Here is an 18432-nt window from a genome sequence, read left to right on the forward strand (position 1 = left end):
ATCATCTGAAGAATTTGACTCATTTTATATATCAAATTTTCTAAAATGACATAAAGTACTTGAAAGTTTTTGTCTCAGTGATTAAAGGTTTTACAAACATGCCTTTTTTTAGTCAATGACTTTCAATAGTACAGTTAACTTAAGGATGTACTCTGAATATAAAATAAAACATAAATCAGAAGTATTTCCCAGTTTTATTGTACTGGTTAATTTCAATATCACTCTGTAACCACAGTAATGGCTGAATAAATTTAAAAATAGACCTTTCCTTCTTAACAATTTTTACTCATCAAGCATCTATCTGACTAGTGGAAAAGAAAAATCTCCTAGTGAATAAAGAAGATCCTTGGATTACATATTTCTGTGAATAGTGAAACTCACGAGACAGGATATTTGCCCATACACAAACACTGCATATGAACAAAAGATCATACTAAATGGAAACATGACAAAATACAAAATATATAAAATCAAGGGCACTTAGCAGTGAGATATGAGCAAGCAATGAGATGGAATTACATATTTCTATCTGTTGTAAATTATGAATTTTATTAAAATGCTCAGAACTGATACCGTCAATAGGTGTATAACCTGAAAGACTATACAATGTATAATTAACAGGTCATACTGAATCATACCTTCACCCTTACACATGTTTAATCTCGCACTACACAATGTTTTTTCATACAAGAGCATGCAATCTGTTCATATTATTACTTCATTCACACAAAACTATAGCTTATCTTAGAAATGAAACAATCAGACTGTAAATTTGGAATACATTTTATACTTGATGAATGATGACATTTCAATGCTTCAATTAATTCTTATTTACAAACCATCATTCTTCTTTAAAAAATATCTACACTGTCTCTCATCCCTTGTCCAATAAAAAAAAGCTTAAGAAATACATGCAGTACCAATATTACTGTTTGATTTTGGGCTTGCAACAAAAATAAGAGTTTATGACAAGAACTAGACACAACTTAAAGATACCCAAAATGAACATGCAATCCAGAAAACATTATAATGACCCCCCCCAACCCCCCAACCCCCCAAAAAAAACACACACACACACACACACAAATAAACACAAATACCCGGTATATTTAGATATGTATACATTGGAGTGAAGGTTGTTACATAAATGAATATGATGAAGTCGTTTATGCATGAATTATAAGTGTGCTCCAATGGTTATACATATGCATGTATAATCCCATAAACTTAGATGGTTATTTCTTATGTAAACATTTTAAACTTGAGAAATGTTCCTTTGTGCCTACATTGACTCCCATCCAGCACTTTAATGATGCTAAAAGTCAATTTAGAAATAATATATGTGACATCAAATATATAGTCTGTCTAAGCTTAATTACACATTCAGATCAAACGTGGTTCTCACTGTCTTAAAATCAATTTCTTTGACATTTAAGTAATTGCAAAATGGAAGGGACATACATGATGAAATGACGGAAAGACTGACGTAACAAGGACTGCATGGCAGGCAAATAAAATATATCTCATAATCCCAGAATCTTTTGACACAATCAAAAATTTAATACTGAATTGACATGCATAAAAAAATGAGGCCAATAGGCCACAACACTCACCCAAGTCATATTGGCCCTGCTGTTCTTCAAAAGATTTAAAAAGGATTTTTTTTCCTCTTTATACCCATGAAAAATTCTTACCCCATATTGTGTGGCCCCAACCTAGCCTCAAGGGGTAATGATTTAACCAAATTTATTTATATCCCTGGTAGCCAGGATGTGAACAGACTTGAATTTGCACTATCTGAAGATGTTTGCATAATAATGTGACTAAACATGGCCCCGCTGTTCTTCATCAGAAGATTTTGAAAGACATTTTTATATACATTCCCATGTAAAATGTTGATCTATTGAGTTGTCCCACCACAACACCTGGGCCAGGAATTGAACAAAGTTGAATCTACACTACCTGAGGATGCTTGCATATCAATGACTAATAATGTCCCTGCTGTTTTTCAACAGATGATTTTAAAATATTGTTTCTTATACCCATTTAAAATTATGACCTACTATTGTAGCCCCATCCCTGGAGTCATGACTTGAACAAACTTAAATTTACAATAGACAAAAACTTATTTCTGATCACATCAAGAAGCTTTCATATAAGTTTCACCTTTACTGGTCCATTGATTCTTGAGAATAAGATTTTTCTAAAAGATGCCACCAAATTTTCACTAATTCCTAATTATCTCCCCTTGAAAGAGGGTGTAATCCTGTGAAAAAAATTTGAATTCCCTTAACCCAAGGATTCTTTGTGGCAAGATTGGTCGATATTGGAGAAAAGGCTGACAATGACAACAACAAAAAATGAACAAATTTCGATCAGAAAGCTCACTTAAGACTTTGGCTCAGGTGAGCTATAACTTATTTCATAATTAAAAGATTTTTTTTAAGAAATCCCTTCAAATATTATTTTCTTACTATGCTAATAATAATTCAACAAAAATACAAAAATACTGGCCATTTCAAAAGAATGGAGAACTTTGCAATTGATTTCCAAGTGTAATAATTTAAGGTACAAATAGAACTAAAGATACTTTCAAATTCATAACAATTCACACTGCAGATAAAACTCTTGACTTACTTCTAACAGACATTTGGTAACAAACAAGAAAAAAAAACTGGCACCAAAACACCTTCTGTAACTACTGTTTTCCTACAAAGCATCAACAATTACAACACTAGAACATTTCAATTCAAATCTACCGTCTCTATATGGCCAGTAAACAAATGAATTGCCCATAAAACTTGGTCCAAAAAAAAGCACATTCAGTCACAAAAAAAAAAAAAAAAACAATCATACACCATATACATGTATATCAATATAAAATGTTTCGATGACTCAATTACAAGTGAATGCTGAGGTATACATGTACAACTAACCAATAACAAAAATTCAATGGCACAATCACACTGTATGTGTACACTCTTAACTGGCAGCTTGCAAAAAAAAAATGTACACATTTAATATGTTGAAGGACATCAGTAATTCTTATTAATTTATCAGCAAAGGAGCAAACTCCAACCTTGCTACAGACTGAAATGTACTCAGTTAAGTGAAATCTGGTAATGTGGGATTCCCTAATGGACACTGGTATCAGATGCTGTGAGATAACGCTGTGGGTTGTAGGATGAAGTCTCCTCAAGGCAGGACATCATAAACAGGTGAGCTACAAAGAGATAAAGGTAGCTGTTCTATAATATGGTCATTTGACTTTGAAAAACTGATTTATGCATTTTCTTTTCTGAATGGTGTTTTTTTTTAAATCTCTCATTTTATGCACTTTCTTTTGTGAATGGTATTCTTTAATCTCTCAATTCAAGCACTTTCTTTTCTCAATGGTGCTTTTCAATCTGATACTCCCAAAGTTGGGAAACAACACTATACTTCGTAACAAATCTGTAAAATGTGTAAGTTTAAAATGTTTTTAACTTATCATTAATTAACACCATCATTTTATTCCACTCAAGAATACAAACTGATAGAAAAATGGCAGCAAGCTAAGCCAATACTAGCCCTTTCTAGGAGTGAAAGGGTTCACTGTGGTATCGATTTGGGTTTTTTGTCAGTTTGATACATGGTACAAAATCTCCATTTTCTGTTGAAATCGTTATTCAGTCATGTTCGGTGTTTGTAAAATCATACTTCACAGCATGATCAATCTAATTAAAATTAGATTTTCCGAATCTGCTACCGCTTCTCAAACATCTAACAACATCCCATTCGGGGTCAGTCACGTCAGAGCGACCTTTCGATTACCCAATGAAATCACCGTCTCTGAAATCTTAGCTTATAGTTCGGATGCGTTTCTTTTTTAAATGCCAAACCTAAATGCCGAGGGGTTTCGTAGTAAACAAAATATGCATGGTAAAGACCGTGCTAAATATGAATGTGACGTTCGGGATATATAGACATATACATGTAGTTTGTGCATTTTCGTTTGCATTATTTAGGTAAGAATACCAGATTGGCGGACTATGCGTTCAATTTATACCAAAATTACTTTAATTCAACGTAAGACAGTCTACTGAGCATCAATAATGTTAAGATGTAGCCATGGAACTAATTTTAGAATCGTATACAGAAGGTTTAATCTGATTGGCCAAAATTTTTATGTTAAATAATTGAAAGGTCGCTCTGACGTGACCCCGAAAGGGATGTTGTTAGATGTTTGAGAAGCGGTAGCGGATTCGGAACATCAAATTTTAATTAGATTGCAGCATGATTAAATTTTAAAAAAATGATTTTTGAGGATTAATGGTTTGTAGAATAATCATTAACAGGCAATTCATTAATAAATCTGCATAGTCCAGTTCTTCTTATGTAGATATCTCATAAACAATGAGAAAAGGAAGTATTTCGAGAGAGAAGCACACCTTTGTTTACTTAACTAGGGAATGGGACAGATATAATTCTTAATGAAAGTATTTGCTTACATTTTTCTAGACGTGTCAAGTCACCGCTACAAATCAAACTCTTTGAAATCAATATGATGGGTGTTTGTCACGCTCTGTGCTGCTATTGTGGCTTGCTTGATGGCCACTTTATATGGTCCCCTCTTCTTCCTGTTATAACGTAACTTAAAATCTTCCAGAAATGGATAAAGATCAGAGCACTGAATGTGTGACATAGTAGATGAACCAAACCATGACACGTGTGCAAGTCTCCTAATCACAATTCCACCATCTCTTTCACTCACACTGATTGACAAAACACGACCAGGCCACCAAGGAAAACCCTTAATTTTACCCCACACAATATCTCCCACGTGAATTGTTCGGCCATCATTAGCCATACACTTTGGCACATCATGAGTCCTAATCTTCATCATTAATGTTCTGAACACATCATCACTGGTGGGCGGGGCATCATCTATGTCTTCCCTCTCCTCGTCTTCTTCAATGACCGGTTCTTCCACAGGTTCTGGTGGCTGTGGAGGAGATATCGGTTCCAGTTCATGAGCATGAGAGACTGGTTCTGGTTGGTGGGCAGGAGAAAATGGTTTTAAATGGTGAATTGGAGATGGAAGCATTACCACAGATGAAGACACACCATCAGGAGACATTGGAATATCCTCATCCTTGAAATCAAACTCTCGCTCCGAAGCCGAAGATATCACAGAATACTTGTCTGTGTCAATTATCACATATTTATCATGTCCTTCTGAACTTGTGCTCATTATGGAGTTACTAAGACTGTTTGTACTATTCAAGGTCACAACGTAATCATGATTTGCATGCAAGTAATAGTCTGTATGTTTTTCATTAAGATTACCAAAGTACACAGGAGCACTGTCTGTAGAGTCTATACAATCTAAAATATCTCGAGACGTTTCCTGGCTTTCCATGTCTAAATCTGGCATTGGTTCTTCGCTGACATTCATGTTCCCCTCAGGCTCATTTTCACTGCCAACATCTACACAAGAAACATCCTCTTCTTGCACTTTCTCCTCTGACCTCTTACTCTCCATGGAATCAACACTAAGTCGCTCTCGACTCCTTAGTTTATATTCCTTTTTGTGCACCTGTTCACTACTTTTTGATCGAACATTGCGCTTTGGTGAAAGATTTCCAGGGAAATTTTGCTTCATGGAAATGTTTTTATTTACATTTTCAATATTGTCTGTAGTATTTTCTCGCCTTGGTGAGAGTCCTTTATTTTGTCGCCATGTATATAGTAACCTTGGTCTTTGGGGAACACCATCATTTTGATTTTCTGTTGCACTTTCTAAATTCTCATCTACACCTTCGCAGGTTGTGTTTTGATTTTTTTCTTCGCTGTCTCCATGTTTGTGTTTATGCTTACGTTTATGTTTTTTGTGATGACTAGTTACATTCTCATTTGTAGTTTCACTTTCTTTTGGAGGCTCCTCTTCCAAACGCTTTGCACGATCCTTAGTTTTGCGGAGATTCCTTTTACTGGTTCTCCTATTCTTGTCCTGCTCTGAAGAACTCTCCTCTTTTACAGATTCTGCTTTTGCTTTTGATTTCACAGTACTTCCATCAACCTCATCATGAAGACGGGGTGGAATTTTTAACACCGTTCCTTCACCAATAGATATCTTAATGAATGGACTAGATCGTGTAACAACTGAGTTTTTATTATTGTCTGTCTGCTTGCTGTTAATTGAAGGATCTTTATTTTGGACGGAACGCCTCCGCAGGCCTTCTCGTAGTGACTGCTGAGGTACTTGGTTCTTTTGTGTGTTCTGTTTAACAATTTGCTGAACAGGCATGATGCCTTTCTCTGTCTCCTGACACACAGATTTACATTTGCTACATAATGTAGATCTTGGGCGCAACCGGATGCTTCGTGCAGGCCGGTCTTTGCTGGAACGTAAGATAAAATTGTTTACATGTTCGTCATTTCCACGATTATAAGTGTGTCTGAAATTTGTTGCTGAAACTTCAACATCATGTGCATTGTTGTTGACAGAATGTGCGTTAGGGTCATCTTTTGAATTGTCCCCGTTCGCCGAGAATGGCACGCATACACCATGTGGCAGATTCCTATAATAAATGGAAACAAAAATATGATATAATACGGTTGTTGTCACATTATTTGTGTACAGTAAGTGGTAGATGGTTTAGAAAACAGCTTCGTAACATGAATATTTTACTCGTGTTTGTGACATTGTTTCTAGCTACCTTTTATTTATATCCAACAAAATACCCTTGAAAAGTTTAGCACCATGTTCAAGGCATACAACTAAAACGTCGTCAATGGCATCCTCTACTGTTATAGGCAGTTTCATGCCTTTTGAAATTGCCCCAGGTCTTCTTTTTAGCTCCGCCATTTTTAGGGGTCTCCATTAAGAATTTTAGCGCATGCGCATGCAATATTTCACAGCTCGTTTTCACCTGTTGTAAGGCAAAATAAGTGAGTTTTCGACGTTATATTTGTTAAATAAATGTTTATCTACAACCCTATGCACCCGAAATATGAATTTATGCAGAAATATATATATTTGTCTTTCACCTACATGAACTGCATAACAAAGCAAGAAAGAAAACTCCTGCATCGTTAGCGAGGTCGACCTCTAGTTTGGATTTAGGTCCCTGATGATACGAGAATATTTTTTCAAAGCAGTATGCGATATACATGATATATTTGATTTTGTATCCATTTTATTACAAAACATAATTTTTTTTTTATTCATTTCAATGCATATATCAGTTATTATAGGAATTTTAACACCATCTAACCTTGCTAACATATAATTATTTAAACTGCTATTTTTTAAATGACAGGTCTGTTATAATCCTAAAGATAAATTATAAAAAGGTTTTACTTTTTAAAAAAAATCTTCATTCTTGAATGAATCATTTTTTGGAAGTTTAATTAAAAATTACTTAAGTCACGATTATAATTGAACTACATTGGGTTTTTAATTATTATATACTAGGCTTAATGCATTTTATTGGGATTAAAATATATCAACAGTCATGCCTCAGTTGGAGATTTTTCGAGCATGGAAAACAACTTTCAAATCTTTGAAGAATTTCAGCAACAAGAAGTAAGTATGACGAAAAGTTTAAATGATAAATTTGTATTCAAAATAAGCTAATAAATTTGTTCACAGAACTGTCAGTTAACGAAGCAGGGCCATCCCCTGTATCTGGAGAGGGTGGTGCGGGAGAAGGTCTGCCTGGGGTACCCCCTCCCGGTATCCCCTCCTCTGAGCCAGATTTTTTTTTATATATAAAATGGTACATTTTGGTTGGTTTTGGTGAATTCTTGAATTCATTCTTTCAAATACTAAATAAACAAAGTCAAACAACATTACTTTAAACAGATGAATAATAAATTAATTTTGTTTCAAAAGAGGATATTATTTGAGTGTTTTTTAAAGGGAGGGTGCACCCAACGTATCCCCATTGGCGACGGCCTTGTAAAGAGTGAAAAAATTGCATTTTTTTTTATTTTAACGGTTGAAGCAATATTTATGAGCTATAGAATATAAACATATATTTCAATCTCATTAACATTGAAAGTACTAGCTCATGTACATGCATATAATAGCATGCACACACATAAATAGGCGAAATTGACCTTCTCGAACCTTTGCTCCATTTTGTTGAAACACTTCCTTAAGGAATAAACGTGCGACTTATCACATTAAAACGCAAAAATTACTCATTTATTTGCACAATATTCTATATATAGTTATATAGAACAGTAACTTGTAATATGAACACTGGAAGAAGACAGACCGACTACCCTACTCCACATTGTATTATCAAGTTAGTTATAAATGTGAAACAAAATATAAAAAGAAATCTTTAGTGTATGAAACAATCATCACTCACTCAATATTTAACACTGCTATCATGTAAATTAAGAAAAACTTTAGTCAAATTTAGAACCACAAACCCCCACCTTCCAATTGAAACAGGTAGATGGAATGGTACTCAAAGAAATGAAAGATTTTGTAGCTAATGCGATAGTAATCAGATAGGAGATGAATATAATATATTTTAGAATGTAGTGCTTTAAACCATCCGAGGAAAAAAAATTTGAACCAAAAATTTTGTTATAAGCCAAACACTATGAAGTTTTGTGAAGTCATGTGCCAAAATGATGTTGATTCTTTGAAAAAATTATGTACATTTATTACTAAAATTAATAGTATATGGTCTGTTCGCCCTAGCTAGCTTAATTAATCTCACCTTTTGCTTGGCCCACTATACTATATGTATATATGTTTTATATGTTTATGCACCTATGTACCATTTACATGGTTTTGAGTAAATAAAATTGAAGTTCAAGTATTCTTTACAGTATATTAGACCAAGATATAAGTAGTGTTGTTCAGTGATGTTTGTAATACTTCGTTGTCTGTGAACATTTTTCCGGTACCCTATGATAAAGTTGATATCCCGACTATTCATGAGATCAGAAAAACTAGTTTCAGTTTATTAAAGTCAAGAGACATACATCTCATAGACAGTATTTACAATCATACATTTTAATACATATATTGATGATATTAACTTCCAACATGTACAATACATATAATATTTTAAACCATTTATAAATTAGTTAAATACACTATTCTTGTTGCACTCGCTATTTGCAAAAATTTTCCTAGATTACATAATTCTTTTACATTCTGTGTACTAAGTAACTGTACCAATTTGAAGACACTTGGTCTTCGGGAGTAGTAGCTTTTAATGTAGTTTTGTCTTAATGTATTATAATGAGGACATTTTAACACAAAATGGAATTCATCTTCTATGTCACCTGATTGGCAAAGATTACATGTTCTATTATTTCTCACAGTTTTATTATATCTTCCTTGTTCAATCATTAAGTTATGAGCAGATAGTCTTAATCTGGTAATTGATACTCTATATTTTAAATGTATTGGTTTACATAAGTAAGATTGAAGGATAAAATTATCAACAAGGTGTTGATAAATGAGACATTTTGGTGATTTACATAAATCTGACATAATGTTTTGGATATATTCATCACATAATCTCTGCTGTAAAATATCAAGTGTGTTACTGTTTACACAATTTCTATCAAACAGTTCTGCTAAGCCTAACCTAAGAAATTCATTTTTAATATTGGCAATCCAGTCATCATTATTTTCTATCCTTTCTTGGAGACATGCTTGAAGAATGCAAATAAAACTATTTTTTAATTTTAACCAGTATTTAAGGATTTTCTTTTTCCTGACCAGTTCAAGAGGAAATTTACCTAGTTCACAATATACCATACTGTTATATGTACTCTGTCTAACCTTAAGTACTCTTTTACAAAATGAAAGGTGTACTTTTTCTACATCTTTAGCTTTGTGCCATCCCCAAATTTCAGATGCATAACACAGCACAGGGCTAATATAAGTCTCAAACATATCTAATTGTGTTTTAACATTAAAATTTAAATCTTTCATTCTATTTAGGACACTATACATGGCTTTTCTTCCCTGTGATGCAAAATGTTGTTGTGTTTTTGAAAATTTACCATTAAAATTAAACAACATACCAAGGTAATTAAATTCATTAACTACTTCTACAGTATTCCCACCATATGCCCAGTGTTCATTAGTTCTAATACGTCCATTGTTTCTAAAGACTAATATTTTTGCTTTCTCAACATTTACAGTTAAACTCCACTCTTCTGTATATGAATACAATGAATCTAACATATTTTGTAAACCATCTGGCGTTTCTGACATTAATACTGTGTCATCAGCATACATAAGCAAAAATAAATTAATCATTTGAAGTTCTATTGATGGACAATTTGTAGATATAAAATGGCTTTCAAAATCATTAACATACATTGAAAACAATAATGGTGACAAAATTTCACCTTGTAATACACCGGTTGAAATACTCTGATAATGCCCCATTATATTTTATACATGCTTTCACATTCTGATAAAGTGATTTAATCATGCACATCAATTTTCCATCTATGCCATATGATTTAAGCTTTATCCACAGACTAGATCTATTGACATAATCAAAAGCTTTTTTATAGTCAACAAAACAACAGTACAATCTTTTTCTATTTCTAAGCATCTTATTTACCAGAGTTTGTAGAACAAAAATTGCATCAATAGTACTGGCATTGTGTTTAAAACCAAATTGTGCATCTGTCGTTATATTGTATTCTTTGTCCCACTCTAACAATCTTTGATTTAGTATACTTGTAAATAGCTTAGCTAAACAACTAACTAATGTGATACCTCTGTAATTATTAGGGTCTTTTTGTCACCTTTCTTAGAAATGGGCACAATACATCCTGTTGACCAACTCTCAGGATAATGACCAGAATTAAAAATTTTGTTAAATAATTTACATATAATGGGTATCATTATATCTTTACAATTAATAAAAAATTCATTAATTATACAGTCTTCTGCATTACTCTTATTATTTTTTAATCTACTGATAGCTTTATTTACTTCATTATCAGTTATTTGAAAATCTAATTCCTCGTATAACCGTTCCTGCGTATTAATTTGAGTGGGTTCTATTTCTATATCTGTTACTGAATCTTGTTTATACAAATTTTTAAAATGTTCGAAAAAGTCTTCTGCAGATAAACTTGATTCTGATTTGTTTCTTTTTTTATCAAAAAGTTTAAAGAATTTTTTAGGATTATGTTTTCTTAAATACTCTATATTGCTCCCCTGATACCTCTCATACTCATGTTTACACTTTCGCGTGAATCTCTTATAGGCTGATTTTATATCCAAGAGCCTAATTCTATTTTCATTCGATTTACATAAATTAAATTGATGTAATACTGACTTGTACTCAGAATACTTAACTTTACAACTATCATTGAACCATGGTTTGTTATCTTCTGACCTTATGACTTATATAAAAATCTCTACCTTCTATAAACTTTACAATAAGGTAAAATTAAGTCACAAACAGTATGACTGAAACTTTCAACACAATTGTTTACATTTTCTAAACTATCAAAATCATGTTGTAAACAGTCAAGTAGTGCACCAACATTTTCTCTAAGCACAGAGTTGATATCATCATATCAGTAAAATTGTCTTCAATCCACCTTGCAGTTTTACTAGTTGTTCTAATCATGTTTCTTTTTCTGCATAAATCATGGGGTAAAAATGTTTAAATGTCATCACATGACAAAGATTATTTAATTGACGTGTACTGTTCGTTATCTCCATATATTTCATTTTCATTTCACGACAAAGATTACAAAGAACTACGCACATTAGCTCTCGATTCGCACATACATTTTATTCAATATGAATGGTAATATTTAATTTATCCAGAAAAAATTTTTGAATACAAAAATAGTAAAAGATTAATAATAATTTTAATACCAGTGTCAAATAGTTAACTGCTCTAAATTACAGCAACTCTTTGTAAAGGAGTTGTAGAGAAATCGGGCTTTAAAACATCACCAGATTTTAAAAATACTCAAGCATATGGATAAATGACCCCTAAAATTTTCCGTATGTTTAACTTGCGTAAAATGAAACATATTAGATTGATAACATACCTTTTTTGTTGTTGTTGTAATCTCATTTGAAAATTGGAATTAAATGAACAATTTTGCTGTGAAATACCCGTAAAAAAGGAATTTCTTTCACATATGGGGGGCGGGGGGGGGGTATTTTCCTTTGATTTCTATAGTGAAAACAAAGATTTTCCCAAATTTTATCTCTCTGTTTATATCCAAATAAGTTATGTTTTGTGAAAATTCATTTATAAATCATCTACATACGTGTAAATCTGAAATTTGTTCAAATATGTCAAATTTGGAAAATTGATTAAGATATAGGCGGCAGAACAATACTATCGTTTGCAGATTTCAGCACAAAAAAAAAAAAAAAAATACGTGATATCAAAAGGCAACACGCAACCAAACACCCTTTTGGCTAGAGTTACTCCTCTTTAGCCGTGTCGAGGGAGGGAACTAGACTAAGATGATGTGAGCGTTTGGATGCTCGGTAAATGTGGTTTCAGCGCCAGCTCTAAATAGAGAAAGATGCGAAGAAGTAAGTTGAGATATATTTTTATTTTAAATGTTAATAGTTAATAGACCTACTAACTTATTGACAGGGATATTATATTTATTTTTCTATTGCCCTTACAGTTACAGGCTTTTGAACTGTTCTGGGGGGGGGGGGGGTATTGATCGAAAGTTCTCAGTGGTGTTAAAAAAATCATTATCGTAATGTTAATTACATATGATATGATTTTATAAAATATTGATAAAAGACGATCTACCCATTGAACAGCTGAACAGAAGCACTACGTCTGTTTCCTGCCTTTGTCGGTCGGAGAGCGGGTTATTGATTGGACATAAAGGTGTCTGTGACAGTCTATGGATTACAAGCCCCACGTGTTAACTGACCATCAATAAAACTTTTTATCGGGGATAATCTTTACATGTTTAGGTACACGATAAATAAAGCGTCTCTCTTCATCTCGTTCACAGTAAGTAAAATATAGCCCGTGGAAACTAATTTGTTTTGACATCACCCTGAAGCCGTAGAAATCGAGCAGGTCAGAATGAATTACAAACTTCAGATAAAAAAAGAGGAAATGTTTCAGTGGTCATATTTCTGAAGGCTTATATCATGTATAAACCATTAATTATTTATTCACTTCAAAAGACAAGGTTAACATTTAGTATTCACCAAATGTGTAAATAAATGAAATTTTGTGATTTTCAAGATCAGTAAGTTAAAAACAATTTTATTTTCAGTATTTACTATTCATCAAAATATTTATCTTATATATATGGCTTGAGTAAGTTGTTTGAGAAATTTATTGCAAAATTTTTAATTTATTTTTAAAGTGGACTTATAAATTCATAATACATGTAATGTTCAAGTAAAAGGGGCGATGTAACAGAGGATACATGTAATTTATTTATTTTTTGTTTTATTTTATTTATTTATTTGTAACAAATTTACTCTGCTTACTCTGAAGTGTGAAAATCATTTAAGAGATTAGACCCCAGTATTGTGCCCCCAGCTGGACAGTAAGAAATAAAACTAGATTTAATTAATGCTGATTTCAAAGGCTATTGAAGTTCAATTACTTAACCACTCCAGGATGTTTTTACAGCAGTGATCTAATTGTTGGTCATCTCCTGGTTTTCACAGACTTTGAGTTAATTAGCAAAGACAGATTGCTTGTGTTGGCAGTCATTGGACAGGTTACTAAAAATCTGGATGATCTGGCAGCTTTTATACAAACACTGATAATTTTAAGCGGCTTATTTCAACAAATATTGAAGCTATAAAGAATGGTCTACACTCCTGAAGGAACTGACACTGTATTCAGTTCTTGTCATGTTGTTCTTTGTCTGAAATTGTGTTTTAGGAAAGGATTTTTATCAACTGCAACTTCCTTACAAATACAGTGGAATTCAATTGTTTAATACAGGAAGGATTTATTTATTTTTTTTAGTGACATTAACTCACCAACTGTGTCTTTGATATAACAGATGCTCCACATTGATTTAGAATACTGAAGAACTGGGATATGAAGACATACTTATCAGAAATGTAAAAGATGATGGAAGTAGAGTGGTGGAAAAACAAGATCTCTGGAGACATTTATGAGACTTTGCGCACAAAGGAACAAAACTTGCCTCCATACCATGGACACTCCCCACAGATGTGGTTCAGACGCCACCTTGTGGACTGGCTTGCCATTGTGGTGGAGACATTTTATCTGGGTTCTACCTCACAGCATTTAGCTATTCACTTGCTAGACTTCTTCATGGATAAACTGGAGGTGGACCAAAGTCATCTGTATCTCTTGGCAATGGCTTGTTTATCCATCTCAGGTAGGGTATCTCAAATATTTAACAGCATCAATACTAAGTATGCTATAAGGGAAAGATACCCTGTTCAGTCATGGAGATATTAATTCTTAATTTATGCAGTCACCAAGATATTTAGTAATTCATCATTTCTCAAAAATGTATGCTGTCTTTTAAAGTAGTCTTAAAAATTTTCAAAATACAATATTTGATCTGACTCATTTTATTAATACTCTTAATGTAATAATTTGATGATGGAAAGAAAACCATCTTATATTTGACAGTAAAGTTTGAGGAGCATTGCGACAGAACTCTGAGACTGAGCAGTCTAAATCAGTTGTTACCCTCTCACAGTCTCCTAGATGTTGGCTACTCGGCCCCTGAGATGATGAACATGGAGATCACGGTGCTAAACTTTTTTGATTGGTCACTATCCATCCCCACAGTTGCTCAGTTTGTGCCATATTTTCTTGTGGTTGCGGTGGATGACTGTGACCTAATTGATGGACTTCCTCTTTCATCCAAGACTGCTGTGAAAGAATGCCTGGAGAGACACACAAAGTACTTCATGGAGATCTCCTTACAAGGTTTGAATTATTCAAGAGAGGTCTATCAATTCTATATAAATAAGCAAATACACTCCTGGAGGAGGGAAGTGTATAATTATAACAAATGTAATTGTTTTTTTGTTTGTACAATTCATGTAAATATATATATTTTCAATTGGTGATATTTTGTATTTTCTGTTAAAAAATGTACATTGCACTTCAAAATAACATTTGTACATTTACTGGTAATGAAAATGTGCAGACCTTGAATTTTATTATTTTATCTTTAAACAGACCATGTTTTTCGGGATTATGCACCCTCTTTGAAAGCGGCCAGTTGTATTGCAGCATCACGTATTTCACTGCGACTAACACCGACATGGCCTCAGCAGCTTCAGCTGATGACTGACTATTTCCTGGAGGAACTGTTACCCTGTGTAAATGTCATGCTCAGGTCAGTGAAACAATTAGGGTTTTGTAAAACCCAGAGGGTGTACTAACCACTTTTAAGAGAATTTCATTTGATCAGTTTGACTAGTGTGATCAGTTTATCATTTACAGTAATTGCAAAATAAGAAAACTGTTATTTCTAAACTTTCAAAGATTTCTTTGCTCAAGATTTTCTGCTTTTGCAACATCACTGAATGTTGTGTTCGATGTGTTTTCTCTGTAGCACGTGTGGGTTCTGTGCAGTGGATCTGTTAGATAACCTTGTAATTCTTAATTTTTCAGATTCCAGAAGAAAGACAGGCAGTTTTCCCAATGTATGACTGCTGTGGTTCCCCAGTTTACCATGGTTACCAATCACTACCCCTCAGACAATACTGCAGGTTACTACGGCAGTGCTCATTGTTACCCCACAACCTATGTTAACTCCCAGCTTATGATATACCCAGAAAGTAAACCGCAGCTCTCCATGTGTAGAGGCTCCTGACAGAAGGTAATAATTAACACTGGACTAATGATCAACAATGAAATAATTAAAGATTTGATAATAAACACAGAAATAATGATAAACGTTTGAATTAATGATAAACGAAAAGCTGAGTCATCAGATGTTTATAGTTATAAGTACAGGTAGATGAGTGCCACAGAGTATCATTAGAGGTATAGTCTTGTAAACTCAGTTGTCCAGGGTTTTATTTCATGTTATGTGTGTGGAATGGGGATATACCTCTAGATTACTTTGGACACTATTAATGGAATTTATTTTTTTATCTGACAGATGATTTAAATTGTTTTTGCTATAGAGAATATTACCAATGAAAACATGCTTTAGGTAAAATTACGTAACAAGCTTGATCTGACCATAGCATTTGCTCATTTTAAATAATCCTCTTTTATACTGCAGATGGATTTCCGATGTTACATTCCATAGTGCCATATTGGTTTCCCACAGTGCTAGGATGGGGTAGCCTCCCTTGAGATTTGGTGCCATTTTTACCTGTGTTCATGTTCCATATTTTGATACATTGATTTTACAGATTCTGAAGTAGATATATTTTGTATCATCATTTCACTCATTGTTCATTTTTCTCTTTTTTTCACATTTTACTAGTAACTTTATTAAGAAAGTGCATAAATGAAATGAATTCAAGTATTTTGAAATGAAAGCTTGAAGGCCAACTTCAGTTAAATTGCAGCAACTTGAATGAAATCATTGTAACATTTGTTGAAGAGTGTTAATTTTTATTTATATATAGGACAGAATATCTTATGTCATTCAGTATATACTCTTAAACCTCACAAAAGCCAGGAATTAAAAGCAGGACATCTGATACGTATATATGTTTTGATAAATTATCAATATCACTATACATGTATATACATTTCATTGAAGAATTCTTTTCAATTCTGTTTGCCTTAAATTTCTTCTGAATGGCTGTAGCAATGTCCTTGCCTGATCAAATATTATAAGTGAATCTTTTTCATTCAATATTAGATTCTATGTTCACAAACCCAGTATATTGAGATATTTCCTTTTTTATTTTTGCTTCTTTCATTATAAATTGTTTGCCTTGTCAGTTGATCAGTGTTACAATATTTAAAGTGTCAAAACTAGCACAGTCTGTGTATATGTTTTTGAAGATTTTTTTTAAACCTTGAAGCTTACACTCAATAATCATATTTAAAATCCCACTCAAACTCCCATCTTGGAAGCCAGGACGGACATTGTAAAAACTTAATTTGTCTTCAGCTATTCCTCTGTATATATGTTCAGTATTTTGTTTTACACTATAGGTATATTGAGTGGTAAGCTACATTGTATAGCTGACATTTAATGTGTTCATGTATAAATAATACTTTTTTCCTGAAGAGCTTGAACCATCCATTTAATTGTGTAGCACGGATATCAATAACTTGTGTACTATTGATTCTTGGGGGGAAAGTTCTGACTTAACTTTCATCCAAATATTGTCTGAAACTGTAGTCAAGATCTTTAAAAACAGTGAATTTACAATTCTTAGAAATTGTCTTTAGTTTATGCTGTGATGAGAATTAAATTTCTCATCTTCAGGAATTGGGAAAAAAGTTCTGTGATCTCTTTCCATTTTGTGTCAAGTTTTCATGAATTTGTTGAAAGTGCCTTAAATGTTTGTTGGAATAAAATAACAGTTTTTAACAGAGATCATTTGCTTTTATGTCTGTTACCTATGTGTATGCATCTTTATATGGACTTTTGAGAGGATATGTTAGAGTTCATTAACTTCAATATGACAAAGTTGCAGTCTTGACATAAATGCATGTTAAGGTTCATTGACCCTCTGATAAGCGAGGTAACTCTCACTGGGATGACATTCATAAAAATTGTCAACTTAAAAATTGGCCATTTCTGACAAATTTTGCTCTGCAAGGCATGCTGAAATTGTTTGCATTTCAATTATAATTAAAGCAAATCCCCTATGAATAAAAAAAAAAAAAAAAGAAAGGATGAGATATCCATTAGTGTAAAATACTAACTGTTTATCTAGGCGTGAGATTGTACGTATTTCTGCTGCCAGACAAACTTGCATTAATGTAATTTAAAGAATATAAACTTACATGTCTCAAGTACAAGATTATTAATGAAATGGAATCTTAGTATTTAAAGGAGGGCAACTAATGTTGGCAAATCTTGATGGGTATGAAAAACTGGTATTACATCATTTCGTAGAATTACATTATAAATAGAATATATAAAATTAAGGAGAATCAGAATTGTGTACTCAAACAATTAAGATATTTTAATATATGCCACAAAAGAATTGAGAATTTTAATATCTTTGAGTAAATTGATATTTATACACCAGTCATTGAAGCATTGATAGATTCGTCACGTCTCTCAATTCTTTGTATTTGTTATGGTCTTTATTCTTTTCACTAATTTTCTAAAAACACCCCCTATTTATATTTACAACATTCAATATCGAACTTTAAAACAGGTCAAAGGGAACTAAAAGTCTACCTGAGATTCTCTATTCATATTTAGTATTGCCACCACATGTGGGATTTCATGAGTAAATGCATTTTCTATTAATGCCTCTGATACCAGGATTTAAACAACTTTGAA

At 32.8% G+C, this 18432-nt stretch overlaps 2 protein-coding genes across 3 annotated transcripts; one reads left to right on the forward strand and one right to left on the reverse strand.

Annotated features, from left to right (window-relative positions):
* Positions 1-175: 175 nt before the first annotated feature.
* Positions 176-6918, reverse strand: LOC133192157 (PWWP domain-containing protein 2A-like). The gene is made up of 3 exons (XM_061328091.1): positions 6702-6918; positions 4491-6563; positions 176-3223 (listed from the first exon to the last, which is right to left on the reverse strand). Exons 1-2 carry the CDS (start codon positions 6848-6850, stop codon positions 4517-4519), a joined length of 2196 nt encoding a protein of 731 aa, XP_061184075.1. The 5' UTR covers positions 6851-6918; the 3' UTR covers positions 176-3223; positions 4491-4516.
* A 5569-nt stretch (positions 6919-12487) lies between these two features.
* LOC133179773 (cyclin-J-like) lies at positions 12488-17505 on the forward strand. 2 transcript variants are annotated; one of them, XM_061314467.1, is made up of 6 exons: positions 12488-12553; positions 14014-14358; positions 14619-14921; positions 15177-15336; positions 15615-15822; positions 16234-17505. In XM_061314467.1, exons 2-5 carry the CDS (start codon positions 14082-14084, stop codon positions 15814-15816), a joined length of 942 nt encoding a protein of 313 aa, XP_061170451.1. In that variant the 5' UTR covers positions 12488-12553; positions 14014-14081; the 3' UTR covers positions 15817-15822; positions 16234-17505. The 2 variants fall into 2 exon arrangements, with proteins under 2 accessions (XP_061170451.1, XP_061170454.1); XM_061314470.1 differs by lacking the exon at positions 12488-12553 and adding an exon at positions 12998-13064.
* The last annotated feature ends 927 nt before the right edge of the window (positions 17506-18432 follow it).

Source organism: Saccostrea echinata, unplaced genomic scaffold (assembly GCF_033153115.1).
Source record: "Saccostrea echinata isolate AGI-Se365-2 ecotype Australia unplaced genomic scaffold, CSIRO_AGI_Sech_v1 ptg000001l, whole genome shotgun sequence".
Lineage (NCBI taxonomy): Eukaryota > Metazoa > Mollusca > Bivalvia > Ostreida > Ostreidae > Saccostrea > Saccostrea echinata.